At 40.1% G+C, this 26219-nt stretch overlaps 1 protein-coding gene across 1 annotated transcript in view; it reads left to right on the forward strand.

Moving 5' to 3' along the window:
- LOC110980159 (receptor-type tyrosine-protein phosphatase F-like) overlaps positions 1-26219 on the forward strand; it is a 213498-nt gene that overhangs the window by 177811 nt on the left and 9468 nt on the right. Inside the window, exons 30-32 of the mRNA XM_022236540.2 lie at positions 4949-5083; positions 6281-6406; positions 14804-14958. Coding sequence (XP_022092232.1) covers positions 4949-5083; positions 6281-6406; positions 14804-14958 — 416 coding nt within the window. The remainder of the gene's footprint in view (positions 1-4948; positions 5084-6280; positions 6407-14803; positions 14959-26219) is intronic.

The raw sequence follows: 26219 nt of genomic DNA on the forward strand, positions 1-26219 counted from the left end.
GCGATGAGCCACACAGCACCGCTGCACGCTAGTCTGGCCCCTATTGAAAAGAGGCCAGCAGCGCACGGAGCCATGTTCGTGAACAAAAGACAGTTATATAACACCGCACAATCTGGGCTATGTTTACAAGGCTGCAGGCCTGGCTGAAATACTGAAATAACCACAAAGTGGTTAAAATCAGGCTAGTAAGTTTTCATTTCCACTGATACACAGCTTCATGACCACTGGATTGGGCAATGCTCATTTGTCATATAGTATCACGCACATTAACATGCTTTCTACGCATAGTTTCGTACAAGATTTTAAATACTTTTTGGACATAAATTCATCAAAATCCAGCATTATTGTACATGTACATGTGTGAAAGTCTTGAACATGGTACAACATGTGAAGACATCTATTTCAAAAATGCCACAAAGACAGTTAAACCAATCAGAATGCCTAAATTGTTTTCAGAAAATTCTGACCCAAAACAAGAGCTGCAGAGAGTGACTCTGGCATGTCCTGACCTTCCAGGCTGTTCGGAAACATGAACGCGAAAGACGTATAAATTTTTATAGATTTTTTTGCAGCTCGAGGCTGTTCCCAGATATTTTAGTGGTATATTTTTACACCGTATATTGAAAACACTGCATGTCAAATGCGCTCACAAGTCATTTTCATTTATTCTCGGGGGAATTACTTCGATGCAGCTTGTTCGCGGACTTTGTGTTATTATAATACAGCCTTCAACCCATCATGAATTGTTCAGTAAAACATTATAATGACAATAGAGGGCTGGAATTTCTGTTCAAAGCATACAAAGTCATTTTTTTCCTTACCCTCGTCAAAAATGCAAATTCTCGTTGTGCCTTTGAAATTGATCTGGTCACTGTAGGATATTACCTTTCTTTTATTTGTGGCTCAAGGGATAAACTGAATACTGTTGTAGTAAATTTTTGTTTCAAAGAACGAGAAAATATGAAATATACTCTAACAGAGGATATGAAATATATAGTCGAGAGTCAAAAGATAAGCTGAATTTTTTTGTAAAATTTTCATTTAAAACAGGAAAATGAATTTGAACCCCTTCTCGGCTGGAATTCCAGCCTCGCTTGGCCACGAAGGCCACCTACCAAACCGCAAATTCTCGGTTTGTGGCCCGGTGTGCTCTGCACGCTTTGAATTACACGGTGAAAAGGCTGATTGTTCGGTAGCATGCAGCTCTACTCAAGCTTCCACATTTCCGTTGCCTCTTTTCAAAGTGGGGACTATTGTGAAGCTGGTGATTATGATGCAAATTTGGTCTTTTCATTTCTGGGCTACACACAAAGACCAATTACCATATACACAAGAGCCATGGCCTGCCTTCTTTCACCGTGTTCGCTCGAGCGTCGGCCGAGAATAATAGCTGAAAAGCGGGCTGAGGATCTCAATTTTTAGGGCGTTTTAACGCGTCCGGGCATGAAGGGGTTAAGAATCATATCTTCACCCCTTCAATGGATTTGTGAATATGGAAATAAACTGAGCATCTATGAATCAATTCATGTCAAAGATGAGGAAACCAAATAAAGTGCACAGGTATTCCTGACGTGAAAATAATCTGGGCAGTGATCAACAGCTGATCTATAAAAAGGGCTACAATGATTATCCACTACAGGTGACATTCTTTTAACTAGGTGGATTGGTAAAATTTAGAGTCAAGAAATAAATTGAAAATTTCTGTATTAAATTTTAAACACAAAAAACTTTTTTACTGGTACTTAGTTTTTAACTTAAGGCGGTATCCTCTCTGAACCAAATAATACAGTGATATCAAAATTTGGTAATCCTGTAATCTTTTGTCAGTTCTAACATTCAGTTACAGAGTTTTTAGTTTTTCTGAACATGTTCTCCTGACATGCATTTGTCTTCAAGGAAAAGACTTTTTCTCAAACCTTGAAAATGCAGAAAAGTTGCATATTCTGTTAAAGCAGTCATAGAATCTTTAGTCTTGATTTGACTTTGTTATATACATGCACTTCTGAGATGGTTTCTTGCACAAATGCTAAGATGAAATAGATTTTACGATGACTTGCAATAAATTCTGTTACATCATTAACCATATGCTGCAGGGGAACTCAGCTTTGAGCACATAGGTTTTATACCCGAAACGGGGTGCCTGAATCGGGCCTTATAACAAAAGACCGTACTCAGAACAAAAGACCGAGCTGCTGGGAATTGCTAACATGTTTTTCAGTTCTCAATAGAAGAGGAAATCTGTCATTGTTTTGAAAGTTTATACCACTGTTTGTGGCATTCAGTGCAAGCGGATTACCACTGGGAACAAAAGCGCTCCAATGCTGCAGTAATGAGCGATACAATACTGCTGCATGCCAATCTGGCCCCTATTAAAAAGACACAAGCTGCGCACTGTGCCAGTTTCGGGAACAAAAGAAACTCACATGTATGTAAAATCGCACAATCTTGGCTGTTTTTACAAGGCAGCAGACCTGGATGAAATACTCTGGCATCAATAGATGTTGTCTGTTAGATTAGAGTAAACACCAGACAGTCATTTGTGTGGGTGTAAACCTCCAGTAAATGAAGTTATGACTTTTTGAAGAATTTTGAAAATGGAAAACCTTGAAAATTTCCCAGTTTACGTCATGCAACTTCAAATTCTACCTAGCAGCAAGTGGTTTAACCACAAAAATTCAATTCACCTGATGACCATTTGTTTGTTACTATAACAAGCATGTTGTCCTAATCCAATGTTGATAGTGTCAAATGAACTGACACCATACATTTGTTTGAAAGGTTTATTGCAACATAGTATGTAACATTTCACCCCAACCATGGCAATTTTTCCAATATTTACCTGAAGCTTTTGAAGGAGTGTTTCTGAAACTTAAAGCTGCATGACAGTCAGGGTGTGCTGCCATACACTTCAAGATAAAAACAGCAAAAAGCAACAGTCCTGTTATGAGCAAATGAGTCTCTATTATCAGGTGCCCATTCTATCTCACTTCATTTGCAATTTGACCATGAAGCAGATACCCAGTTTCATTTGACCTGCATCATGAGATTGTAGGAGACAAGGGTTTTTATGATCAATGCAGAGATACCAACCCTTCCGATTTTGCTATAAGGCTTCTGGATTGAAGGTCAACTTTATGGCTTTACGGCCGCCTTTTAAATCCTTCTGGATTTTAAAATAGGCTGTGATTAAAAAAGAAATTACGGGAGTATTTGTGTTGGTTTTGTATGTTGCCTGTCTTAGCAGTGATATGATAGCAGTTTCATTATTGATAATTGAAGGTCAACTTTATGGCTTTACGGCCGCCTTTTAAATCCTTCTGGATTTTAAAATAGGCTGTGATTGAAAAAGAAATTACGGGAGTATTTGTGTTGGTTTTGTATGTTGCCTGTCTTAGCAGTGATATGATAGCCAATTTCCAGCCAAGAATAATTGTTTATTGTAGTTCGTGTCATGTTTCTGACACATTTATGAAATCTTCCAACCTTAATGCATGCATCCCATCCCACTGATGCGATTGATCAAGGGTCCAATTCATTCTTATTACGTTCACATTTTCCTGAAATATGTTTGGGAATGAGGTTGACGCATTACGTCATTTTTATGCTGAACATCATCAATTACGGCCCATACCAAATTTGATCAGTTTCTTAAGTTTTAGCTTCGTCATTTCACCGTTGGTGTTGCCATTTAATATCCAAGTTATAAGGCATTTGAAGAATAGCCCAATTTATTATGTTGCTGCTGATTGCAATGCCCGGCAGAATTATCAATTATTGAATAGCTACTTTACAAAGGTAAGTGTACACAGGCACTGGGTAACAGTATTTGTCATGCTAATGCATGCTAATAAAAAAATGCAAAGAAGAGTGGTACAAATGAGTGGTCTGCCAAATTGAAACTGGTGAAGTTTAATTTGCTTTGTTGATCCTGTTGATCTAGAAAATTGACTACAATACTGCAACAATTTTGGACTTCTTACAATAGTCCAGATTTGTAAATTTTGTTGTTACAATGTTAGAGTCTGCTATACTGCAAGCGTTCATACCAAATACTGTACGATAAAAGTTTTTGTTTCGGGGGAGATCTCAGGATTCCTCCTCTTAAATGTTGGCATCTCTGGTAATGCATTTTTAAGGTCATGAGCGGAATTCTCCACCCTGTTAAAGGTAGTGTACACACTGGTAAAATTTCAGAAACGGAATTGTTAGAGTAGGATGGAGCTTTTCAACAATTGAATAAGGAAGACATTGTACATTTAACAACAGTGCAATACAGACGTGTCATGTAGAATAATTTACTACATCGAAAGACACATTGCAGAGTTATAGAAACTATGCATGGGGTGAATAGCTGTGGACATGTAGTATGTAAAGTACAGGGTGGTTAAACAAAGCAATCCCAACCCAACCTCTCACAAGAAAGCTCTGTATATGCTCCATCTTCATGCACATATCAAACCTTGGTATGCCCCTTTACATTTATTGTTGAGCACAGTGCTGTGTGAAACACAACAAATGAAGTTCCATAAGAATTTGCAACTGCCCACGTATTCTGGTTGACCATTCAAAGGGATGCCAAAGAAATTTCTTTTGGTTTATCAGAACTTTTGTTTACATATTAAAATGCTGTGGGAGAAATCCTTGTAAAAGCGACATATAAACAGTATGTATTTTTACATTTGTAAGTCAAAAAGCTCAAGTGGCACAATTAGTTACTATTTGTTTTTTCACCAGAGTTCATGAGCCCTATAGGATAGGAGGTATACACTGTACAAGCAATGATTACCTTGTGAGAAGGAATGACGGGGCAGAGATTCTCATGTTTCGTGTAATGTTTGATTTAATAACGACAAACCATAGAGGTTGCACTTACTCATATACAGTCTCTGTCAGTTTTATTTATATCATTTTGTAGTCAATTGGTTTTCATCATATTGTATTTTTATAGGGTTACAAGCAGAAGAGTTCATATATTGCTACTCAAGGTCCCCTTGCAGAGACCACTGAAGATTTCTGGCGTATGCTGTGGGAGCAGAACTCGACTATCATTGTCATGCTGACAAAGCTGAGAGAAATGGGACGGGTAGGTCTTACACAGGCATTGCTAGACCAACTGTAATGACGGGTGGGGTATAACAACAAAATTGTTTACAGACCATAGCTGGGAAAATGCTAGCCAAATGAATATCTGTTGAATTTTGCACAGTGCTAAAGTCTGGGACACCAGAGATTGCTGTTCATCAGTGGCTCTTGTAATGTTGCTGTCAGTAGCATGACACATGTACTGCCCAACAAAGCCAGCAACTTTGCCTGCAAAAACAAGTAATGGATTATTGTTAGACTTCGTTTCCTTTCTAGCACCAACTGATCAGTGTTCACATATGCCAAGGATTACTGAGACCAAGAGCCTTGCTTCTATTTTGGTTTTAAAATGATACCAAGTGAATCACTTAAGCAAAATCCTGCTAAGGCTTTGTGTCAGGTGTAATTTGTATTGTATTAACTTGCAATTGCATTAATAATGGGTACACTCTAAATAAATAAAACTAAAACACATTTTTTAGCACCAAGTCTAATCAAATTGCTCTTCTTATGCTATTGAACTGTACCTGAAAACTGGAACCAACTGTAATCAATGAAATACAAATTAATACAATAACCCACCATCTCCTACCAGCCCTAGATAAAAAAGGAGCTATGATGAGTTGTTGAAGGGAGACTTATGGAAAAGTAGGCTGGGTTAACGAAAAACTTTTTGAATAAAAAATAATAGTAAAATGATTAAACTGGTAGCTTTGCATTAAACTCTAAACAAACTGAATAACTCTACAGCGAAGGACAAGCAACCTGCGTAAGTATAATTGTAAGGAACTGGCCTCAAGTGAAGCTTTACGAAGTAATCTGATCAAACAAAATGTAATTAACAAAAGGAAATTCAGGTTTCAAAACCCAACAGCAGGGAAATAAGGTATTACTGTTACCCTGAGTAAAGATTTCTGGTTTCAATTTCAATATCTTGGTATAATTGCAGAATACAGAATCATTACCCAGGGATAGTTTGGATTTTGTAGCTCAGTGGTCACTTTTTTGTGGATGCCAAAATTAAGGGTATACATGTATTGTTCGAACAATAGAACAGATACACATGCTTACAAATTCAACTTAATTTACGTTAGGTATCAAAAGTATTGTAGTGTTTTTAAAACTTGTTCAGTGTGACTAAGACAGTCTTGTAGTGGTTCCTGTGCAATGTATACTTTTTGCTTTGGAATTTTTTCAGGAGAAGTGCCATCAGTACTGGCCTGCTGAACGCTCTGCCAGATATCAGTACTTTGTGGTGGATCCCATGTCTGAGTACAACATGCCACAGTACATCCTTCGGGAATTTAAGGTTACTGATGCTCGGGTAGGTTCACTAGAACAAATAAATCTAATCCAGTAAAAGCACATATTCAATGTAAAAGGGCAGTATTGCTCATTTTGTGATAAAAGCACCAAATAGAGATAGATTATAAACCGTAACCCCCAGGTTGTACATGTACGTATACTCGTATTTTAATTGGAGGATTGAGGATGGTTAGGGCTAATGCAGAGATGACAATTTTGTACGATTTAGGCATAATTTTGTACGATTTGTTTAGTCCCTTTAGACCTGTACGATACAGACTTTTACGGTAAAAAACAATAAATAACAATAAACAATAAATTACTTTTCACAATTGCACAATGTTAGTCTTGTAAATACAAGTGTTTTTACATGAAAAGAAGTTGTTGACAGGTGTTTGCTTTTAAAGAAAAGACAACAGCATTTTTCAGAACTTAAAACAATTTATTTTTTTTTCTAATTTGCCGCTGAAAATTTTTAGAGTCGCGTTGAAAAATAATGGTCAGTTGGGAAATCAGTTCTGGAAGTGCGATAGGATTATACTTTTTCAGTTTGAAAAGTTGGCATCTCTGCTAATGTAACGAATATTTAGGGAGTGTGAGTGTTAGACCATCGGATGAACGTGAGAATCCTTCCAGAAATGAAATCTTGTTCTAGTAAAATTGGTCTATGTGTTCATTACACTGGTGGTGAACAACCTAAATCTAAAAAGTTAAACTCGTTTGAACGGCACAAAAAGCGGAAATTTGCCATAGAAGTATGAGGTATTCCATCAGAGAATCAATGGAAATGCCTGCAAATTGGGGTTAGCATTAAACGTGATTCTAGCTGTTAGTTTCATGAAACAACTGATAGTGCCATTTCTGTTGCACAATACTGTTTAACAAACCTCCTAACACAGTGTGAGTGGAATCTCCAACTGAGTCAACCCTGTGGTTTTCACACGCAGAAATAGACTGACCTCCTGTCTCTATTCTTAAGATGTATTTTTGCGTTGGGGAGATGTTACTTAATATAAGACATCTGCACTAGTAAGTAGGAGGTTGCAGGTTTGATTCCCACTCGAGTAAGCTTCTGAGGTTTTTTTGCAAGCTCTCGGACAAGCACTGAGTATACAGTGCTTATTATACAATGGGTAAGGGCAAAACCTGTTATATAAATTCATGTCTCTACTTGTAAGTTTCGTTCTGATTCCTGACCACACACGCATGTACATGGACAGGCACTGGCATAACAACTGTGTTCATTGTTTTAATTCCACCATGGTTTAGCTTTAGGCACCATCGCGAAATTGACCAAATAGCTTTTAATCACCACTGCTTGATACAAGTGAGTTCTTTGTACCTGTACTCAGCACTACGTAGGCCTATCCTATACCTGAAGGTATTAGTTTTCAGGCATCATGCATTCCCATGTGTTTCAGGATATAGACATTTTATTTAACACGTCGCAAATCCCTGCTGAATAATCGAGCCCTTCATGAACCGACAGATCCGCAGATGGAATGCAACATGCGAGCTTATGTATAAATGCGCCCGATCTTCTGCATATCGTGAATATTTTTGCTACAAGCTCTTACATCAGCCAAACCACCGAGCAGCAGAACCGAACCTAAAATCATCTGACAAGGTACTTCCAAACTAAACTGACATAACTGACAAGACATACATGTACATTAAACTTAGATGGCCCCGCATCACGATGGTGAGAATTCAAAATCAACTACTCCAGACACAGGTATTGTTTTTATTCAATCAATTCATTGCTTTAAATGTCAAAATCAGTGAATTTTTCATGTAAAGTTACAATGTACATGTGGGTATGGAATTTCAGCCCCCTTTTAATACTCACTACATTTGTACTTATGTATATTCAGAAAAACATTATGCATGCAAATCTCCAAGATGCTTGCCCGTGCATTCCATGCTTGACCAATAAAATCAGAAATGGACTTGCAAAATTGATTGCAAGATTGGATGCTGATCGCAGTCGGACTTGCGCTCGATCGTTGGCAACGCCATGGGAAAATATATTTTGGGCCATTTGCGTACAGGTACGGCCTCAATTTGCATGTGACGTCTTTTTCATTCTTGCTATTAGCTGAGACGATAATGAAAAGGATGTTCTAAGCTTGGGGATGGGGGGATTTAGAGATTTCTAACCAGTGCAATGTAAGGTTTAATTTGAAGAAGGTGAGAATGATTGATTCTTCGACTAAAAATATACTGACGGCCGGCCAACTCAAGCCGGTCGAGGTGATCGTCACCCGCTGCATTATCGGTTCATGTCCGCGTCTGCCCCTATACACCTGTATTAACCCCGTCCCAAAAGAGGTCTTGGGTTACAAGTTAAAATTTTATTTCTTTATGACTATGTTTTCCTTTTGCATAATTAAATTGTTCTTTCCTGAGCTTTGACTTTCCTACTGGTAAGCAGTGTTCCAGTAGTAAACCTTTGATGTATTTCCTGTTCCTTTTGTCAAATATCCTGCTCTTTGTTCAGTTTGTCTATAATGTTCCTGCTCTCTTAGAAGATCACAGGATGCTCTTTGTATCCACTGCCTTTAATCTCTGACTAGTACACCAGTGTGTACACTCCCAGTAAACTTTATAGGAGATCAGCAGGATGTTGAGACACTTAATCCCTTCTTGTTGTTTGCACCTTACTCCAAGCTGTGAAAGCCATAAACTTCTGCTGAGTGCTCATCTGCCTAGATACCAGATGACCCATCAGTATTGGAGTCATGTGTGGCACTTTTAACCACTTCATGCCAGGGCATTTTTCAATGTTGATGATGCTGGGCCGGCATGACTATCATTTTTTCCATTTTCAAAATCCTTCAAAAGTCATCATTTCATTTAACGGTCGTTTATAGCCGCACCAAGTAATCTTTAGGCACTACTCTAAGTTGACAGCAGCCTTGTAAACAGAGCCCAGATTGTGCGATGTTGTATAACTCTTTTGTTCAAGAACCTGGCTTAGTGCACTGCTGACCTCTTTTCAACAGGGGCCAGATTAGCGTGCACTGGTGCTGTGTGGCTCATCGCTGTGGTGGTGGAGCGCTTTTGTCCCTGGTGGTAATCTGCTCGCTCTCAATGCCCCAAACCCTGGTATACGGTTTCAAAACACGGCTGAATTATCACCACTTTTGAGAGTGAAAAATGTCGGTAATGCCCAGCAGCCTGGTCTTTTGTTTCCTTTGTCCGAGTTCGGAGACCCCGGCCACCCATATAAACCATACGTCTCCGATCCTGGAGTTCCCGGCAGTAAGTGGTTAAGTTGTCCAATTAGAGCCTGAGCTAGTCAGGTGGCAAAGGCATGTTCTGGGGAGCAGTTTGCCCCAGAGTTTTGGTAAGCTGGGCATTCCAAACTTTGCTGTCGTGCTGACTACATTCCTGCCGAACTCTGTCTCCACTCTGCATTACTTTTCTTTGGACTGGAGGACTTCAAAATCCAAGTTATCCCCTTATGTTCACGAGTGTTGGCTCTCTATCTTAGTTACTAAACTGCATGTTCTGACAGAGGCTGCTGGATGGGAGTGTCTGTAGTCCACCTGAAGAGCTGTCCCCTGGCCTCTCAGCCACCAAGCTACATATATTGTGACTTGCAGACACGGCACAAGTGCACCAAGGCATCTGCGGCACCAATCGCCAGCATCAACCTTGCAAGATCTGCAAGTATTCTTTTGCGTTACATTTCTTCTGTTGAAATTCGCCCTTCACTTTTGCCGACTGCCTACACAACACAACGGACTCCTGTCATCCCATCTTGGAACGATTCGTTGCAACTCATCTGTATATCTAGAACATTGCCGCCAAATTTTTTTCTTGAGCTCAAAGTGTATTTTAAATTAGCAGGATCCTGCATTTTCTGTAAAGGTCATTTTTTAATTTTTGGCCATCTGAATTGGTGTTCTCTGCATTTGCTGTGTATTTCTTGTATTGATTGGCTTGGCTGTTTCCTTCCAATAAAGCAAAATCTCTTTTGTATCATAAATCCTGAATTATGTGAAGTCAAGAATTTTTTTCAAAAGGGAATTAAATTAATATGAAATTTGGTTCCTGCTATTTTGAAATGTGAACCACGGGTTATACACCTTTTTACCGACCCAGCCCATGTACATGCAGAAAAGCTTGCCTTTGATATCACGTCACCCAGCAGTCAACAGTGTACACTAGGGTGTAGTGAATTTCAAAAAAGTTTGAATTTTAAGTTCTGAATAGGCTAGAATGATGCCCTGGCAATATTTAAGACCTACCATATTGAAAAAAAAAATTCATAAACTTTGCCCAACCTAAAAATGGTTTGAAATTTCTGTTAAGTGGTGAGTCATGGTGAATTGCACTTCATTGCATTTTTGTCACATTGTACGCTTTCCTCATTATTTGGTATATAAGCAATCTTACATGTATCTGTCATTTACTTACTGAGGTATAAAATCTGCTTCAATTTTGGTCTCCAGGCCTGATTTTCGAAGAGCTGGGTCAGATACAGATGTAGCATTTCAGGTAGTTTTGTACATTTAGAATCCATGTGTTCCCTTTAATGGGATATACTAGTGTGTGTGGACATGTACATGTACTATCCCTCCTTTGAATAAACAAACCCAAAGAGTCCTGATTGAGGTTGACTTAATACCAGAGATGTTTTGTGGTCAGTAGCCTAGGCATAATAACCTTTCAAGGCTGTACAAGAGCATATTCATTTCCAACAACTGACGAAGAACATGGAAAGAAATGAAGAGGAATGAAGAGTGGAAATAATAACTCAGGAAACACCCCCAAAAGGAATTACATTTAGCTGGTGCCATCTACATGTAATTCATATTAAACAGGCTTTTCATTCTCACCAAGGGGTGGGATGATTGAGACAAAGAGCTGTAAGTTTGCCGGTAATATTGAATTTGAGCCCCAGCATTGTGTGAATATACAGCAAATACACACAAAACTAGCCCAAGTTTGTGATGGGTATGAACTCAGTAACAGAGCCTGAGCAGCTGCTGCAAATGTACTGCAACCCTCACTGATTTCAATGCCGTATCCAAAGATGACAAGATGGCAGTAATTGATCACCACAGACTGGCAAGGGAAAGATAACATCTTTGATGGTGAAAGTCGGATTGGAAGGACAAAATCAGTAATTTTACTTTGACAGAAAAAAGAGATGCAACTCTCTCAAAATAAGGCTTATGTAACAAAAAAGTGTGCTCGATCAAGGTCTGTCATAGAAGACCACTGTGATTGTTGCAGAGCCTGGAGGACATCACTTACAGCACATCACCACGAAGACAGGACTTGTAGTATACATGTTTTACCAAGGCAATCTACGTTTCTATTTTCAAATAACTTTATACAAATCAAAATAATGGTTATTGGAGGAGATGGCCTTAACGTCAATGTTGGATGGCATGCAGGTACTCTCTCACTGTGAAATGTTGCTCAGTAGACTGCTGCAAAGGCAGATACATATACATGTTACACGGCAATGAACTACCATTGCCAAAACTCTTTCCCCTCTCTGATGGTCATACTACAAGCCAGCAGTAATTTATTGGACAATTGGGGAAAAAATCATTGAAGGAACAGTTTGAGCCATGCACACAGAAAGTGGAAGGTTTTAGAGCACCAATTTTAGTTACTTTATTAAACAAAGAAAAACCAGAGAAAACTGCACAGAAAAAAAAACAGAGCTGAGAAACCTGTTAAAAATAAGCTCTTTGTAAGAGAAATTTCAATCAATATTTTGGTTGGGCAAAGGTTTTTTGAATTTTTTTTCACTAGGGTAGGTCTTAAATGTCGCCAGAGCATCATTCTAGCCTATTCAGAACTTAAAAATTCAAACTTTTTTGAAATTCACTTACACCCTACACTGTACACGCATGACATGATCTGCCCAGTGATTCAGCACATGGGTGGGTAGGGAGCTGCAGCCGTACCACATGGGTGGCCCGTTAGCCGTGATGCTGTCCGCTGGAGAAATTGTAGAACGAGGAAGTTTGTCCTCAAAACTGGGATGAATTATTCCAGATTCTCTCGAAGATTTAATTGTCATTGTTACCAGGTTCGGAGCTGTGAGATGAAAAAGGAAGATTTTCTTTGGACCTTCATTGACTTTTAATGATATGTCAATCAAGATTATTAACAATGACTGGAAAATCATGAAAAGATACAATTTATTTGTGTGCAGCAAGTGTTCTTCATGACCCAACACAGCATCACTTGTACTGTACTTTAGTTCTTGAATAACCTATAAGTACATGTATCCAAGTACATGTATCCAATGCCTATTCTTAAAATACACAATTATTTACTTGGTCATGACCATGAACTGGAATAAAGAATTTCCTCACTACACTTGAGTCTTTGACTTCACACTTGTCCGTCAATAACTGGTCAAATACTCGGAAACAACGATTACCCAATTTCCATGTACATGTATACGTATAACTCTTAAACTTCCCTCTCATGTGTCTGGCACACACATGATCTTTAACACGTACATGAACACATGTACATCCATTTAAAACAAGCAGTCCTTGTAATTCAAGAAAACTAAAAATGCACAACTGCCACAAGCACCTTCATTCATTATGGGTTCTCATGAGTCACATTCTTATGTGGCAACTGAACTTATTTACCAAATTCTGCATTTCTCACTAAGTACATGTGCGTATTCAGTTCATTCATCTGGAATTTCCAGATAGTTTTGACTCAAAAGGAAACTCAAAATACTACACATTTACATGTACATCATGTTGTCCAACCCTTAAGATCCATCTAAATAATCGTTCATCAATTCACACCTCTTGTAGGCCTGCATGTGCTTTATCTACTCGTCTGGTCTTAAAGACACTGGTCTTAAATGAATAGAAATTACTAACATCTCTGTAGAATCTAAGAAATATCTTATGTCACTCGAGGAATGTGCTTATTTATCCCCAATGTCTATGTGCAATACATACAATGTGCTTGTCACATGGTCTGAGAAACAACTTTCACTCCCGTTTCAATCCTTTAATATCAGACAATCCAAAACATGAATGATGAGCTCTAAATGAACTTGAATATATGAAGATCCCATATTTGATAACAGAAAATGGAAAGTACATACCTGTGAGATGAAAAAAGAAGATTTTCTTTGGACCTTTATTGTTTCACAGAAACTTTGCTCATTGACTTTTAATGACATGTCAATGAGACAAGACGAAGAGCGTGCTCTATCTTCCAAAAGTCACAAGTATACCTAAAAAAATTGGGGAGGGGCCTCAATTCTGATATGATTTTGAGAGAATTTGATGTACATTGTTCAAATAAGGCAAAATACATAATTCATAGCACCTTTTAGCATAAAATACATTTACTCGGGAAATGAGAGGCTGGTAAAGAAAATAGGGGGCTGGTAACATCATTAAGGACTAATGAACGCTAGCTATACCAATAAGACTTCAGTTTTTTATTATACCTAAACTACTCAAGACACAGGTATCGTTTTTATTTAAAAATTCATTGATTTATTTGTACAAAACTCGGTGAATTATCATGTAAACGGGCGCGGAAGTATCTCCACATGCCAATACATTGAAGCCATTTCCAACTTGTGGAAGGTAAGGAAGATGATTGACATTTCCCCCAAACCGCTTCTTAATTAGGGAAAAAGTGGATCTACCCAACAGGATTCTGCGGTCTGTAGCACACCATCTCTCCACCATTAAAACATGGTTGAAATGGGTGACTGTTCGTTGAGACTGTCGATGGACCAGGAGACGATTAAGGCTTGAATAACGAAGGGTGGTGGGTTCGGTTAAAACACAGTTAAAATGGGATGAAAAACATTTTGGCTTGATCTATGCAGTTAAAACGGGGTTAAAATCACGGTGGAATACATTTTAACCGAGAAACAACATTTAACCCTATTTTAACTGATCCAAATTTCATAGTGTTATGCCATGAAAGGTTCTGAAATGAAGTGCTACCAGAATTTTTTATTCCGGCTTAATTTTTGTGATTATTAGAAAATGAGAGATCAGAGCACAACACAGTTTATAATCGAGAACCATTCCATTATAAGAAACAACTGAAAAACCTAAAAGGAGTTTTACTAATACTTTTATACATAAAATTCGTTATTCTGCAAAAATCTGCCGTTCTTAGCATGCTGGTATCACATTACTTTGCTTTTTTGTTAAACTGCTATGTATTGCTTAACCGTAAGCATTTTTTCACTTTACCAAGCACTTAAAGGCAACTGGATCAGAGGTTATTTCCTAATGAATATTGCAATTTTAATATTAAAGTATTTGTTATTGTATTTAACCACAATTCACCCTCCGGGTTGCAAGAAAGTATAGAAAAACAGTAATTATAATGATAATAACCATAATTAAAACATGCTGAGCATTGGTTTTTGTTACAATTCCAGGATGGACAGTCACGAACCATTCGGCAGTTCCAGTTCACTGACTGGCCAGATCAAGGTGTACCCAAGTCAGGAGAAGGCTTCATTGATTTCATTGGCCAGGTCCACAAAACCAAGGAGCAGTTTGGTCAGGATGGACCAATCTCAGTTCACTGCAGGTATGTGGTATTTCTCTTCAAGTTAAGTTGACCCAAGAAGGGCATCTAGCCTGTAACAACTTAGGATGAGATTCTCCTGCTTTTGGGGCGGATTTCTACTTTTGGGACTTTAACCACTTGCTGTTGGGTAGTTTGAAAAATAATCAGGACATTTACAAGATTTTCAGTTTTTAAAATTCTTCAAAAATTCATTTCAATTAATGGATGTTTACACCCACAATAATGATTGTCTGCATGGTAACTACTCTAATCTGACAGACAAAATCTATTGACGCTCCAGTATTTCAGCCAGGCCTGCAGCCTTGAATAAAGAGCCCAAATTGTGTGGTGTTAACTTTCTTTAGTTCACGAACCTGGCACAGTGTGCTGCTGACCCCTTTTCAGTAGGGGCCAGATTAGCATGCAGCGGTGCTGTGTGCATCATCGCTGCGGTGGTGGAACGCTTTTGTCCCCGGTGGTAATCCACTCGCACTGAATGTCCCATACCATGGTATACTGTTTCAAAACAAGGCTGGATTATCTCCACTATTGAGAGTGAAAAAATGCTTGTAAAGCCTAGCAGCCTGGTCGTTTGTTCTGAATACGGTCTTTTGTTACAAGGCCCAGTTCCCTTTGTCCGATTCAGGAGACCCGGCCAAGCATATAAAGCATACATGTCTGGTACCAGAAACCCCGGCAGCAAGTGGTTAAGCTACATGTACCACCTCGAAAGGTCTATCATATTGTTCCTAACCTAAAGATTTGTTGTCATAATAAAAACTATGTTAGAATTAGTCCCTGGATCCAGTACCAATATTTGAGGTGGCTCATGGACTAGAAAAGCTGAATTTAAGAGTAAAAACCTAAACCAAAACAGCTTCAATCATCTTGGCCACTTTGTGCCAGGTGCCCGGAACTGGAGACGTTGGCTTTATGTGCATAGAAGGGGTGCCTGATATTGGACAAAGGAGTGTGGCCTTGTAACAAAAGACTGTACTCGGAACGAAAGACCGAGCTACTGAGAATTGCCAACATTTTTTAGTCATTAATAGCGGAGGAAATCCGTAGTTGTTTTGAAAGATTATACCATTTCTGGCATTCAGCACTAGTGGATTACCACCAAGGACAAAAGCACTCCAGTACTGCTGCACGTTAATCTGGTTGCATTTGAAAAAATGCCAGCAGCACACTGGTCCAGTTTTGGGAACAAAAGAAAATTACGTAACACTGCACACTCTGGGCTCCCTTTACAAGGCTGCAGGCCTTGCAGAAATACTTCGGCATCAGTAGATGTTGTCTGTCAAATTAGAGTAGCCACCAAACAGTGATTCATGATGGTGTAAACGCCAAGTGAATGAAGTAATGAATTTTTGAAGAATTTTGAAAATGGAAAGTCTTGAAAATCCACCGGGAATGTGTCACGCTTCAAATTAATACTTCAGGTACTTCAAATTAATCCTCTCATCATGTTGTTGTTACCGTAGCGCTAATAAACTGGACAGGAAAAGAAAATTGCCACTTCTGTCAAAGGCCACATACAACAATTCATCCCATAGAAATAAACAATTTTTGTACACAGGTGTGCTGTAATACCCCTTACTAATCACATGCCCAAAAGCAAGTGATTGTCTTTATAACAAAGAAGAAATTGACGTGCACAGCAACTTGGTTACTGAATCAAAAATCTTATTTACTCTAAGTGGTAATTCTCATTTCACAATTCTACTTTGGGGCATAGTGGTTTTGGAATTCTGCAAGGGAAAGTATTGACGACATCAGAAAACATTTTGTCCAACCTCACGATCAACCTATATGTACGCTAAGCGGGAATTCCTTTCTTCGGTTGAGTCTTGACAACTGCAGTGTGATGAGACACGTCGCCATTTGTGAAAAATATTAAATCATTTGAGGTATTTTTCAGCCAGCTGTACATCAACGCGAATATAAATCACTGATACGCTTACTGTTCATGGCATTTAAAATGAGAAAATTGAGAATTGTTTTACCAAATCAACATGTGTGCCTAGGAATGTTTTGCCTCAGCTACCATGTATCAGAATTAAATTGGCTTAAAATCTTATGCATATTTGACTGGCTATCGTCACTGAACCTCCCAATAATTGACGTTCCAAACTCAAATTATAACATAAAAGCTTACCAGTAATGAACATGCAGTTTCGATCACGGTTTGGCTGGGCTCTCTGGTACACACAGGTCTATGAATCATTCGTTCTGATTGTGGACTTTCCAGTTGACATTGATATTTAAATGGCCTGACCTAAATTTGCGTGAGGCATTCTGAACACAGAGCGAACAGAATATTTGTGCTTGCAGATTAAAATACACCGTTCTAGCTGCGTACAGCCATCCTTGTCAAGTGCTCTTTTTTCAAGATGTATTTTTTTTTTGCGTTGGGAAGATGTTAATTATATATAACGGTTTGCCCGTACCCAACGTATATTAATAAGCACTGTATGCTCATAACAAATTTTTTAAAGTGAAAAGCATATAGGAAGGTACATGTTACTAGAAATACAGGCATGATCAATCCAATTATGCTCACTCTGCCTTGCCAAAGGATGGTCTGTACAATGAGGCCAAGAATTGCAATAATGAGTTGGCAAGAAGATACCAAACTAACCTGTGGTAAGATGTACCAACTGACTGCTATACTTCTTGAATATAGTCTAACCTATCCATCTACCACCCTGCCCCTTTGGGAGCTTGTCCAAAAGGTTGTACCGCGGTTTGAACGCAGACACCGCGGTTTTCACAGGTCCCTAGCAACTAGCAGGCTGTCCACTGCCTGTACCAACTTACCATATCAAAGGAACTGACGAACAAAGCCCCTATTGTTATTTAAATTTTACACCGGGCCCAGCTAGTGGAATCCGACTGCCGCAGCTGCGGTCACTTCCTCGGTGTCACACCCCTAGAGTTGTCCTACCCTTAGGGACAGACCTTTGGTAGCTTAGACACGAATATATACACACCTGTTGCTGGAAATTTGTTTTGCCTGTACAATATTTACATGTATTTATAAAAGAACACAAAATAAGGATTTTTTTTACATTAACATTTTTTATTACAATATAAATGAGGTGATGAGCGCTTCAATGTCCTGCCACCATGTTGCTTCTTTTTCTTGCGTTGTAGTCGGCTTCTGTGGCCTGTGGCTGACTTAGTAAGTTTCTGCGTCCCGCTGCCGCGGTCCAACCCTTCTGTCACCACCAGTCAACCGACTCCCTCTTCCTCTTAAAATGAAAATTACAACCATATTCCCCTGTTTTTGGTTTTTCTGGCAAAGTTACATTTAATGCAAAATATTCATTAATAAACTTGAAGTGTTATGAAGTGTGTCAACTTCCAAGATAATGATAAATTGTTTCAGTACTGCAACAACCTCAACTCAAATTACTTAGACCAATTAGGATTTTTTGCAATATCTTGGCAAAATCTCATTTTCAATGGCTCAATATTTGGTTTTGCAAGGAACAAATGTATAAAATAACTAGAGGTTCCTTCATTTGAGATACTACTGCATTTGAATTTCACCCTTTTGGACATAAGGAGATATAAAGAATTAAAGTTTGCACCCTTTACATAATGTCACCTTGTCTATAACACTTGCCAAATCTATCTACCAAATTTCCACCCGATCAGACGTGTAGTTCACAAGATATAGGCTTGTAAAGAATGTACTTTTAATGTTACATGACCAGTCACACGATGAAGTCCTTACCACATCAGGTCAATGTTTGTCTAAAACTCTTCTTTTTCAAGAGATCTGCAAGGTTTTAACCACTTGTTGCCGGGTGCTTTTTTTAACCGTTACATGCGCTGCCGGGCGGTTTTTTCCTATTTTCGTTTTTCAAAAATCTTCAAAAATTCATATCTTTTTTTTCTGAATGCCTAAACCCCATAAAATGGGTGTTCCGTGGCGAGTCTAGCCCTCACAAGCAACCTCCATTGACCCTTCGGTTTTGCGTCCACGCCGCCAGCTCTGTGTAGAGCCCCCATTGTGTGCGTTACATAAGGGCTCGTTTGTTCCGGGCCTTGGCCCAGTGCGTTGCTATGCTGCCGTGTTGATATGCGGAGCGATTGACGGTCAAGACCTCAGTGTGTAATATGCGTTGAGTGAATGGGAAGCTGTGCACGTGCACTGGGCTTTGTCAACTGAAGAGCTTCTTGTACCACTTGAGGGACTTACGAGTTGCTCGATGATTTGCCGCTAGTTGGTCGTTTTTGTCAACGCCCCCCATCAGGGCATTGTACTCGATGACACAGGTCCGTTTCTGCTTTTCCTGCCCTGTCCTGTCTTGCTTGCCGGTGCCACGGATGTCTGCCGTATGCATGGTGGAGAGCATACGGATGTTGCGCTTGTCTCGCCACACCATGGCCAGGAGAGAACCACTGACACCCAGGTCGGCCGACCAAGACGCTGTTTCGCCCCGCTTCAGCAGGTCTTTTCTGTTCCCCATGACGGTGCCGACGACGTTGAATTTCTGGTTGTGAAGTCGTCGAAACAAATCGGGACTACTGAAGGCCCGGTCGAGGGCAAGGTTGTAGCCCTTACCACTTAGGTCGTTCACCAGGTCCATCACCACTTGTGTAGTAGCAGTACCCGGCGGCACTCCTGGTGCTCTGGCACAACTTGTACATCTTGATGCCAAAGCGGGCCCTCTTTCTGGGATTGTAGGTAGCGAAGCGGAGACGCCCGTAAAACTTCAGCAGGGAGTCGTCGACGGAAATGTCCCGTTGAGGAACGTAGACAGTGACAAACTTCTTAGCAAGATGGTCGACGACTGGGTGCACTTTGAAGAGGCGGTCGGTGCAGTCATCTGGCATGGCGGTGTTATCGTTGAAGTGCAGGGACTGCAGGATGGCAAGGAAGCGATCTCAGGGCATGACGGACGGGAATAGGCTCATCTTCAGTAGTGGGTCGGTGGACCAGAAGCTATGAAGGGTGGGGTGCTTCGCAATTCCGGTCATTATGCAAAGGCCCAGAAAGGCCTTCAGTTCTCCAGTGTTCAGATCAGTCCATGATCGCATGTGCGCCGATGTTGTAGCGGGCCTCTGCACGGCATACCAGTTGCTCTCTTGCACTATCTTGTTGTAGAGAACGTCGTCAAAAAACAGTTCAAAGGCTTCACTGCAGGTCGAGCGGCGACGCAGGCGGGGATCGACGGCACCACCATTACCGTAGCTGAAGCCGTACTTCAGCGGTGTACTGTCTTCATCTGTCCACCGGAACGGTGCGGCACTGCTGCTGGTTGACGCGGCGGTCTGTGTACGGGACTGTCTCGTGCGCTTGGCATATACCGCCAAGGGTACATCACTGTCAATTTCTGTACTTGACTGTACTTGAGCAGGTGACGGCGGTGATGAAAAAGACGAAGAAACTTCGTCTGAACTCAGATAAAACTCGCTTTCGCTGGAAGAACTGGACTCTCCGGATATAACTTCAGCCATGTTGTCTGTATTCTAAATAACACGATACCCAATATGAACACACGTGAACACTGCACGGCATTTTTATTCTCAAGCAGCGAGGGCCGTGGCTTGTCAGTCAATGTGGCAAGGGCCAGCAGCGCCCGGGCCGGTCATTCATGGGGCGCAGGTGCATAATGAGCCCGCACAGCCCGCGCTTTGTCTTCGGTGCAGTGCAGCGATAATCCCTTGCGAGCGCCCGGCAGCGCGAACAAATGCGCTCTGCAAAACAATACATGGATTACCTCCGCTAATTGCAGCGCTCTGCGCTGAAAGAATACAGGTATTGATTGGCAGTGCCCAGCAGCTCTCAGGAGCTCGTACTTTTATTCAAGGCTTTGATAAGTTCGGTCACCCCGGCTATAAAATAAGTTCGGTCACCCCAGCTATAAAATAAGTTCGGTCACCCCGGCTATAAAATAAAGTCACAATTCACCGGCCAATGGTGGCCCTAAACTTTTTAACTGACAGCCCCAAACTTTTTAAGAAACGCCCAGCAACTTTTTTTTTTTTTTTATAGTAAAGTTCCGATTTCGGAGTCCCCGGCCCCAAATATAAGGTCTATGGCTCCGGTACCGGAGCCCCCGGCTGGAAGTGGTTAACCCAATGGAATATGTACTCCACGAGATATAGTGCTTTGAGGAGTGTACCTTTAATGTCACATGACTTGTCTCCTCATGATGTCATCATCACATAAGGTCAATTTTCCTCTAAAGCACTCTCTATTCAAGATATCTGCAGGACTTGAACCCAATCAGACATGTGCTTCAGGAGATACAGGGCCTTAAAGAGTGTATTCTCTATTCACATCCGTCTGCAAACCCCGCCTTATTTGCATAATCTTAAATATGCATTGTTACACTAAAAAAACCAAAATTTTTGAATAATATCTAACTTAACAGTAATTGATTGCACATTTCATATTTTCTTTGTATAAGATTTAAGAAAAAAGATTGCAGGACCACTATAGATGACATCTTTTGCACTATCCTGAACATTTTGGTGCAAAAATGAATTTCACTTTTGATAACTGTGACTCGAAGTATACTCTATGATATACACTTTGAAACTACTCTGACATTCATCGGCAAACAACACCATGTGGGATCTGCAAGTTCAGGGTCTGCTGTTGTCATTGACTTATTCACCCATCCTGTTTTGGGGTTCAGGACTTAATACGTCCCCACGCAGCTTGTCAGGTGTCACGCCCCTCTTTTAATCAACCAAAAAGTAGAATCCAGGAAAAATTAATAACATTTGACATTTCCATGTCGATAGTGTCTGTTATGAAAAAAAGCAATTGTTGACAACGTCATCTCTAAATGAGCTCAATGTTTGCCTTAAGCACTTCCTGTCCAAGATATAAGCAGGGTTTCAACTCAGCACTGACAGACTAATTCCATTGAAAAAACTTAATGGCTTTTACCACTTTAAACAATAAGCCTACTTCCGGGTTCTGCACTCGTTCTCGAAAAGTCCCCAAATACGTAGAAAATTTTAGGAAAATCATAATACAAAATAAGCCTCTGTTTGTCTGTTCGGTGTTGCCGGTTGCTGCTCGATATTAGCATTGCCCCCGTGTTATAAACGAAGTGACATGAAGAAGATAGGCAGTTGCTGACAAAGGCATCGCTCCCACTGCCTCGCCGTGTGAACTACGCTTCCCCTCATTATTCAAATCACATGCAGGAACGGCAGAGTATACTGGTACTCTGTCCTTGGTTGCTGTTGTTGGTTATACATCCTGATTGAACTTAATGTGCAATGATTTATAGCATCGTCAAGTGTTTGGTCCGCCATGTGTCTGAACTTCGACAACAGCGAGTACCCCAAAGAGGAGTCACATGCTGCAAAGCAACCTCCAAGTGAGGAGGACATGACTGCTTTGCAGTTGCGAGGCAAAGACGGTGCCACGATGGAAAGAGTGTTTTGTGCACGTAAGGAACACCCACAATGCTTGAAGTACACCTGTCTTGAAAAAGACTCTGACAGAACAACTGTGTCTTCAATTGTAGCTGGTCTTTTTCACGCAGGTGGAACTTCGAACAACCGATTTGGTGAGAAGTATCGGTTCCTTGGGGAGATACTTTATTTTCTTAAGTGCAAGGACTCCAATGAGCAATTTGCCAAAGTAACTTGGTGGAAGGACACAGCTCCTGATCCATCAGTTGGACTTTGGAAAGTACAAGGACAGAGAGATCATGAGTTTGTTAAACTTACACCCATCGATCTTTTATCTGCTGTGGATGATGATGGAGTATTGTGGATTTTAGATTTCAACCTGAAGTACGTCAGCCTCATAGGGACATTTTTGTCATGTACTATATCACAATTCCTGATTCATATACTTCTGCAGAATCGTTGCTTGAAAGATGCTGACAAAAAGTTACACACTAAAAACAAAAAATTAATTTCGAAAGTAAATCATGTCTACAGATCAGGTTTTGTAACTGTTTTAATCTTCACCCCCATTGTCATTGCTTTGGATAAAAACCCTCCAACTACTCCAAGTGTATTTTCATTTTACTCACAGATTTTGACCTTGAACAATCTCTTTGTCAGCATCTTTGCTGTTTGCTTTGTCACGTACTTGTATGTTCGACCTGGAAATTTAGTTAGTACACATGCGCGTGGAAAGATGTCTATGCCTTCTCTTGCTATTGTGAAGGGGGTTTAAGCAATAAAAGTAAACAAACTTTTCTAAGACTAAATATGAGGTGAATAGCAGACCTTTAAGGTAAGGATTCTTCTTGTTTGACAATTAATAATTTATATTATTAAAATTAAGGTTAAGATCAGTAAATGCTGCTGAAAACTGGCCAAAACCAACCCCTCTTTTTTATGTTATTTCACCCAATATTGAGTTTTCCTTGGAAAAGGGCACATGTTAGCGTGTAGTCCAAATGTTGATCAAGCGTCCTTTCGAATTTCATCGCTGCGACCTTCGTTAGATTTTTAAAATTGTGAATTAATCTAGTACTGGGTGGTGGCATACTTGACACTGTACCGCATCATCGTTTCTGATTTCCTTCACCATTTATATCACACGGATTTCGTTTTGATGAACTTCAAACCAACCCCTGGAGTTGAATAGTTGTATAGGGTTTCCACATGATAGCTCATACCATTTTTGATATTCAGAAGTACAGTGTATCTTTTAATTGCTCTTGAGGTCGAAAAATTGGCATCTGAAAACTGGACACACTCTGACGCTTATTGAACCGATGTTAGGCCGTGCAAATCCATAGAAATTGGCTGTGGGCCGTGTGGGTCAGAGCAACTGGGGAACGAGAACGATGGGGAATGATTTGCTTATTTTTTACAATTATTGTTCCCTCAAGTTCAAGTGTATAGTTGTGCTGTTACTGACTTCCCTTTCCAGCTTCCGATGCTGGATGTGAGAGTACTAAATTTGTTCTTCATCAAGGATATCAGTATTGGAGCTAAAGGGTTTCACTAGGAACATGTCATCATGATATTTCTGCTGGACTTGAGAGATCTTGTAAAACTACATTTGTCATATCAGAAACAATTTTTCAGTACATTGTACATGTAGTAAGATTGTGTGTTCAATAACAGCTCTTTGTGCTCAAAATCAGAGGTAATTTTATATTTTGGTTAACCAAGACAGGTTTAGAATCCTCAGGTTTATGCCATGCACCATGGGAATGTGAAAAATATGAAACTATTGGCTACCCCTAAAATTCTAGTAGCTAGGACGAGAATTTGGATCCATCCTCACTGTGTAAAACCTTTTCAATGTTAGCTTTAGTAACATGACAAATATTTTATGGTAAAGTGATCCGTTCTATGTGTTGCTTTGGTGGTCCACTGCTCTGTTGTGTCCACGATAAAAACAATAAAAATAGACCCTGCAGTACTTACGTTTATTATGAGTCTTCATCCAGGTATGTTTGTTCTCTGCCATAGACAATTAAAATGTGGAAAGCAGGAAAAGAGATGTCAGGACTTCACATGTACATCTACTACGTTTTTGCTTGGTGTGTTACGCTAGGAAAACTTAATATGGAGAGAGATCATTGAAGACTTTTGCTATCAACAGTGCATTTTTGGTTGTGGTAATAATCGAGCAAACAAACTCGCATTTCAATTATTTGCGTTTCAATTATTTGCATCGGTCTGTATTTCTCTGAAATACTATGCAAGTAAGAAACGCACCCTAATGTTTAGATATAAATACTTTGTAATTTAAAGAAACCGTTTATTTTGTGCAAATCATTGTTTTATTCATTACGATCAGCATCATCACAAACAAATCACGGTGCTGAATTTTGGCTGAAATATTAGTTTCACGTTGATGTCTTTTCTGCCTTCACAAAACATCTTTCAATAACCTTTTCTCACATTAAAATGCTTGATAAGTATGTTTTCCTAATTACATTTCGCAACTTTCGAAAAAAACAGCTGTTATTTTCATGAGTTCCCGTTTCACTGTCGCAGTGGTGGAGACATGTACGTAGAGCTCAATGCCTAAACAAAGGAGCTCTGGTTCCCGCCACGCCAATGCGAAAGAATGCATGACGTACATGTAAATGTACAACCAGAACCAACCTGTACATGTGGAGTCGAGTCGGCCGTTGTCCCGAATACCGTTTGTCTCCAATGCTAGGCTTCGACTTCGGAGCCAATTTCCGATTGTGGGCTTGAAGCGTTTGAATTAATAAATTGAAAATTGTGGCATTTTCAGATTAACCATTGTGCTTACAACTTCAAAGTTGAAGACCAAGACGAGTTGTAGTCGAGCATTGGACTCCACACCAGCCATACGCGCTTGACACCAAAAGCTGCAGCCGTTCTAGGTCGAATTTTGCAAAAGCTTTTCTGCAATTAATTCACAGAAAGTGGTCTCTTGTTTATATATATGAATCAGCTGCATTTATAAGTTTAATTTGAGGTTGTTTTGCTCGTACTTGAAGAGAGCGTGTTTCAACAAATTTCCTGCCGCGGCACAAGGTTTATCGCCCGCTAGTCTGGATATATCTTCACGTACGTTTTGGGCCAGTTTACCCTCGTGATTGCGTCAGAATCACAGAGTGAAATATCCGTAATTCTTGTGAATTGTATATCGACTGCAGAAATTTTTACATAGATTGAGACAGGTGTTGAAAGATGTCCAATTCATGCCATTCAGTCAGCATGAGAACCCCCCACCCCCCCAAAAAACGACCTCCCCGGACCGACCCTCAGCAGAGGAAATGTAATCGCAAGACAAACTGTATTTGTCGGCCTAATAAAAGCGGTCTCATGTACATGAAAAAGTGATACATTAAGGGTGGTCATTTGGGTAAACTTCGAGCAAATTATTGAAGTCAACGTTCTTCAGTGAAGTACTCGTACATGTATGTGGGTGCTTTTCCTTGTGTGTTAGTTGCATGGCCAATGTGCCTGTCAGTCACACTGATCCTGTAATCTATCGGGCCGTTAATCTGTGGGTTTTAGCACCTCCACTGGTGGGAAGCTCCCTCCGCCAAACCATTATGAATAACAATAGAGCGCTTAGCCTCCAGGACGCCTGTGCAAAAACACCGTGAAACTGCAATGAGTTAATCCCCGGCCAAGCAGGCTAATTCCGCACCGTGAAAATGGGCTTACTTTGCTGTGTAAGGAAGTTTCACGGTGAATTAAGTGGAAACTATATTTTTGCGGTGTTGAGATTCATAGTGTATGCTCAGTGCTTGTCTGAGAGCTTGTGAAAAAATTTACAAGCTTACTCGGATGGGATTCAAACCCCTGACCTCCTGCTTACTGGTGCAGACGTCTTAACCACTCGA

The sequence above is a fragment of the Acanthaster planci genome, linkage group LG12, assembly GCF_054643075.1.
Source record: "Acanthaster planci isolate LZ-2023a linkage group LG12, COTS_SCS, whole genome shotgun sequence".
Lineage (NCBI taxonomy): Eukaryota > Metazoa > Echinodermata > Asteroidea > Valvatida > Acanthasteridae > Acanthaster > Acanthaster planci.